The sequence below is a fragment of the Rhea americana genome, unplaced genomic scaffold, assembly GCF_003343005.1.
Source record: "Rhea americana isolate MKP2758 unplaced genomic scaffold, rheAme1 scaffold_74, whole genome shotgun sequence".
Classification (NCBI taxonomy): Eukaryota; Metazoa; Chordata; class Aves; order Rheiformes; family Rheidae; genus Rhea; species Rhea americana.
Window position 1 is genome coordinate 3,579,942 of NW_028186912.1, and position 6,000 is coordinate 3,585,941.

A 6,000-nucleotide genomic window follows, 5' to 3' on the forward strand; every position below is an offset into this window, starting at 1 on the left:
TAATAAATTGTACTATCCATTTCAAGGAAAGGTTTAGATTAAATTATTGAAATAATTTTGTATGATTTTASCATGTAATGCTTATTTTTATTCTTACCAGCGATAGTAAAAATAGGTTTAATTTATTAAGCATATTATTTGCTTTGGAATTTGAAACTGTATTTGTAGACTACAGTATAGAAGGGAGCACTGATAATTGTGCTTCTGGTTTAACTTTAAATATTTATGGCAGATTTTGATTGTGCTGCACATATACAAAATTATACTGGAAGTCTGGAGATTTTAATACTTCTCTGAGAACTGGTTTTCATTTAGGGATGTATATACCTTAAATATCAGACTAGTAATGAAAATTCTCTTATATATCAAATAGCATCACTTTTGTACGTCCTACACAATTTAGATGTAGAAAGCTTAATGGTTATATGCATTTCCACTGAATTTTTTATTGCTGCTATTTTTAGTGGTAGCCCTATCTGTAAAATTCAAGTAGCTCTTTAGGAATATAATAAATCGAGACCTTTCTTGCCCGATGGGCACAAATAATCCTAGCAGCAGTACTGTGTAAGAGAAGATTTTAAATACTAATTATTTGTAGCTGCAGACAGTTCGTTTGGAGTGCAACAGTGTCTAGAGCTTACAGCCAATTTTTATCTCTTTAAGAAAGCAAAATAAGAACACTATATTGAAGATATATGACAGTTTATTGATAATAACTTGTTGTTTTACTTTTGTAAATTATGGAACGTTATTTCTGAGAAATATATTTTCAGTGTCTTAACTCTGTTGCTGTAAGAGGCATGGGGTTCTGAAAATAAGAAAAAGTTATGCTCCAGAAAGATGACGATATGAATGGCAAAGCCAATGTTTTTGTGCAATCAAATTGACATGTGAAACAATAAAATGTGTCCATTTGGCTTATCTTCCTTTGATCTGACAAAGCCATGTTAGGATATTGCTTGGCTATGGTACAAGTAGAGCTCTAGAATGCATCCATTGCTAAAAAGAGAGTTTTTTGTGTGCAAAACCTATATGCAAAAAAATATAGTATGTGATCATGTAATTAGAAGACTTTCTGCAGTGCACACAGAGGGGTAGAGCTCAGGCTGACTGGGTGATTTCACTTGGGGGACTTGGGTGTTTTGCAGCTTTTGAATATGTAAGCTACCATCTGTATTTGAGCTTTTGGTGTGTAGTATGCTTGTATTTTGTAAAGCGGGAAAAAAAAGAACAAATATTTAATCTACAACAGTGATGAGTCAGGACRCAGGACACCAGGACTTGAATCCCGGGTAGGTGACGGCTCGCCGCCGCCTGGGCTGCGGGCGTGCTGTGGCTGGGAGAGGAGGTCGTCCCTGCGGGCTGCGGCTGCTGCAAGGGGCTCGCTGCGCCCCCTCCGAGAGAGGGGCAGCGCTGCTCGGCAAAGGGACGGGCCGGAGTGAGAGGGGGCGGGAGACTCTTCGTTCTGGCAGCGGCTGGCACGCTGGCGGAGTGCGGAGTTCGGGTGGCTGCGAAGCTGCAGCATCGCCTGCTGCACCGGCCTCCCTCTTCTAGAGCGGGTGCTGCTCGTGCCTCCCCCTGGAGCTGCCAGGGGGCTGCCGGGGGCCCTGGGACAGCAGCACCAACTGCACGGAGCTGCCAGTCCTGTGCGTTATGTCACTGCGCCGGCTCAGCCCTTCACCGTAAATCTCTTTTGTGTGCTTTATAGCTACCTTCATGCATCTATGTAAGAACCTCAACCTTGTGTCCGTGAAAAATTACAAAATATCAGATGTGTCTGATGACTTCACAGTGCATAAATTTTTCTATTACAAAATTTTTAATTCTTCCAGTTGTTCTGTGAAGCTTATGATAAAAATACTTTCTTTCATATATTCCTCTTTATTTCCTTTGTTGTCAAAGTGTGATGTAAACATCAAAGTATTTTTATGTAGCTCCTACCCAAAAGAGGCATAACCAATTTTAAAATGCGTATGAGGTTTATTGTGGTGTATCTGTGGTAATAAATAAAAACTATCAAAAAAATGATGTGTTTTTTTAATCTATGGTTTTATTTTGTATTTTGCTGTGTTTTAAGGACAAAATTGTTAGGCTGATTCTAATATATTGCAATAGTTTTATTGCTTCACAGCATTTTACAGTTGCGTGTTTTATTAAAGAAGAAAAGTACTTGCCTTCTGGGCTGATAAAAATATTTCTTAAGAAGGAGAGAATAAAATATGTAATTTACCATTGAGCCTAAACAGTGAGCATCTGGCCTGCACAGGCAAGGTCAAGTCCCATGGATAAAAGTTCCTTCCTCACCACAGGAACTTAATGGCTTCCTGTCTAGAAATACAGATGTGATCTTGGGAACCAAACTCAGACCTGTACGTAGCAGTATAGTGTGCTATGATGCCCACAGGCCAACTACCTTGTCATTTATTTGTAATTACTTTCATATTATTTAACAAAATCCACTGGGTAATTCCATCCAGTCTTGACATCTTCTCTCATCAAGAATGTGTGCTAACCCATTTTAAATGTCTTATTGTTGTTTATTACAACTCTTAACAGTCTTTCTTAAATCTTAACATACTAAAAAGAATATAGGAAGCATGTCTATATTAACTGATCTTGAAAATGCAATTTCCCTTAATTTTCTTACGGATTCTAACGGTGCAAATTTATAGGAGAACTGAATGCTGAACATCTGTATCTGTACAAACTAGAATACTGTTTATTTGCCTTCTTGTTTTACTTCTGTTGACTCTTCTGTTTCATTTTGTTTATGCTTCTGATCCTATAGGTTATTTGTAAAATTACATTGACTATCCTAGAGCTATAATACAAATAGAAGAAAACCTTAACTGATTGTTTACCGTATATGACTCTCAGTGCTTTGAGCTATGCATACTGCTATTTTTAACTGTGTATACAATTTTGCAAATGATGGTATGGCTTTCAAGGTTTGAGTTTAAATTACGAAATTGTCCCTGTTTTTTTCCCCCCCCCAGAAAAAAGCTGAAGTCTTTTTCCGAAGTATGGAAAATAAATGATTCTCAGGAACTACAGAAATGGATAAGTGGGTGTGAACCTGAAGATGAAAGAAAGGACAGTTTTTAATTCTCCAAATCCTGCTTGAAAATGGAAGATAGTGGAAATGTAAAATGTAGGTCTGGGAGTAACAGATTCTATCAGAGTTAAATTCTAGATGCATTGAGTTGACTTTTCTACCTTTTGAGAGATAAGAGCATTGTGATACGAAGCCTAGCATCCACTTCCTGATTGTATGTAATTTTCTCCTTCCCCATTACTTTTCCAAAATGTTTTCCCATCCTTCTGCTTAATTACAAGATGTTTATTGGATTAAGCTTATAACATGTTTAAGAAACATGAAAATTATGTTGCTAAATTATTAGATAATACTTTTATTAATAAAATACTGTCTTTTAGCTTTATTGCACTTTGATTTCTAAAGAAATACCGAATACCATAAAGCAACGTTATTTTTTGTTCTCGTATTAATGCATTTTAAAATTTTCTGTTTTGGTAGAGCACCCGCTATATTTTGTATGCAGAGAGAATTTAAGAAAGTGAGGGTTGTGTGGCTGGATAGGAGAGTGTCTGCTCTACTGATAACATTAGTGGTGGTGCAACTAGTAGTTTTTAAAGCAAGGGCAGAAAAAATGCATAGACTGGCTTTCCTCTTCCTTTTCTTTCTTCAGTCTCATAAATGCTTGCTTCCTTTTCAGCTTCAGCTTTACTCCTGATTTTGGTCCTCTCTGGCAGAGTCTGGAGAAAGACTTAGAGTAAGTCATGTTAGAATAAGGTAACATCAGGTAAAGCAGGCGGCTCATCAATTTAAACTATGCAATTTGTAATCCCCAAAACTCTGCCAAGTGCAGAGTAAACCTGGAAAAGAGAGAGAGAGAGAGATTTTTTAATTTTTTACTTGCAGTGATCAAGTTCAGATTTCAAATGGGAATGTAATTTCTGAATCAGTGTTCCTTCATAGAAGTAAGCAGACTATCTTGCTAAGAAAGAACGGTGGTGTTCAAATACTTGAACTGTAGCAAGATTATTTGTTATAATTTAAAAATACTTTATTGTATGGAAAGAAGTTCAGTGAAATAAAGTATCTTGTTTTTTTGCTCTAAGGAAAAGAATAAAATGGGGTTTTGTCATCTTTGAGACAGATGAACTTTGTTTTATTTCAGTAAATATGAGGGGGTTTGTTGTTTTTTAAGTAATGCACATCAGATGAATATGAAATGATATGGTGCAAGTGATTGATTTAACCTTTCCAATGTAAAGAACTTTTGTGCAAAAATGATACACTACTTTTACCTGTCATAAACAATTGCTAAACTTCACCAAAGATTTTTGTTGAAATTCTCCTTCAGATTGCAGAGCATCCTTTAAACAAAGTTTGTCTGCCACTCAAAATAGCAGCCATCAAAAGGAGTATTTCCTTTGAGTCTATGGTATAGTTTTCTTCTCCAGCTCTTCCAGTTTAGATAAATAGTCTTTCAAAGTGTGAAATAGATATGTGTTTGTCCATGCAATATGTTGTGAAACACTATGAATGTAATTCTCCATTATTGATGCACACAGACCCAGGGCATTTGATGTAAAGAACTCTAACCATAATCTTCAAAGAGACTAAATGAACCAGCACTAAATTCCTATATGTGTTAAATATGCTCCCAGAAGGACTCTCTTTGCACTCAAGAGAGCATTCAGACTCTGCTTTGATGAGAAGAAACACCTGGATGCACTGCGGTGTGGGGAGAGAAATGCAATTACGAAAGCAAGTGGATGAGGTATTACTGACTTGCTCGTGCCATCAAGTACAAAGCAAGCCTTCCTCTCAATGTCTGTGATTATGTTGGAAATGACTTTTCATTTTAGTCCTGTTTGGTTCAAGAAGGGAGGTTATCTTGTTACCCAAATAAGGTGATCCCAGTAAAATTTCTCATAGATATGCAAGCCACAGTTCTATTCACTGCTAATTATTAGCATTCCTAGCAGACAGGTAAAGGCTTGCATGGCCATTTGGGAATGCTCTGGGGTGATGCACTCTGTTGTTAGATAGGTGTTTTTACTGCTGCTTTCAGGATACATCTGTGATGTGCCACAATTCAGATTTAAACCGAGCTCCTTGTGCTGGTGAGGTGGAAAAGCAGAGCTCGTGCTGAGCGAGACGCTGTGCACAGGCTGCTGGCTGGGGCTGAGACGAGCTAAGAGCTCGCTTGCGTACGTTTGCGGAGTGCTAGATTAGGCACAGTCTAGACAGGCAACTAGAAAGACATTCCTTGTCCCTTGGTAGCTTACAGTATAAAAAGGATATAAAGAAAGAGACCACCTGGAAAACGGAGAAAGGCATTCATTTTGTAGGAGGCTTTTCTTCTTCTCTTTTGCTGTGGTGAAGTGAGACTTCTTTGGCTGTCAGCAGGAGCCTTTCTAAGAATGAAGAGTGGTATCCTGTGGGTAGCCGAATGCCTGTGTTTTCTGTATCTTGAATTCTAGCATACTAAACTTCATCCTAAAAGATAAGTGGAAATACAATTTTGGTAGCAGTATTTTTATCAGAGATGTGCTCCATTTTTAAACCAGAGTAGTCAAAGGCTGGCTGTACGCTGAACTGGGAAGTTTGATCTATGTACTGCTCTCTATCATGTGAAGAAGATTAGGCTGAGGAAGAGTACCCTGTATTTAGATGGATCTTGACTATCCTGGAAATTCTTGTCGGTCTTGAGCTGGCCTTCAAGAAACCAACGTCCAAATCCCTTTATCCAAACATTAATATTTTTAAAAACATACATTTTACTTTAGTAGAATATTGGCTGCTTTCTGTGCCAAGATGTTACTGACATCATTAAAATTTAATATTGATGTGGAAGAATACAGCTTTGGGTTGTATGTAAAGGTAAAGTCTCCTTGCAAAACTTTTACACTTTACAACTTTTATCCATTTTCTAAAGATTATCAATTTCTTAAGCTGCTTCATTGTTCTCA

General features: G+C 37.4%; 1 protein-coding gene across 5 annotated transcripts in view; it reads left to right on the forward strand.

The window, feature by feature from the left end:
• Positions 1 to 4,173, forward strand: part of MSH3 (mutS homolog 3) — a 108,872-nt gene extending 104,699 nt beyond the window's left edge. For 4 of the 5 annotated variants that reach the window (XM_085321981.1, XM_085321979.1, XM_085321980.1 and 1 more), the window contains one exon: positions 2,997 to 4,173. In XM_085321981.1, the coding sequence (XP_085178107.1) occupies positions 2,997 to 3,105 (109 nt within the window). In that variant the 3' untranslated portion in view covers positions 3,106 to 4,173. The remainder of the gene's footprint in view (positions 1 to 2,996) is intronic. The other variant, XM_085321976.1, reaches the window with a different exon arrangement.
• The last annotated feature ends 1,827 nt before the right edge of the window (positions 4,174 to 6,000 follow it).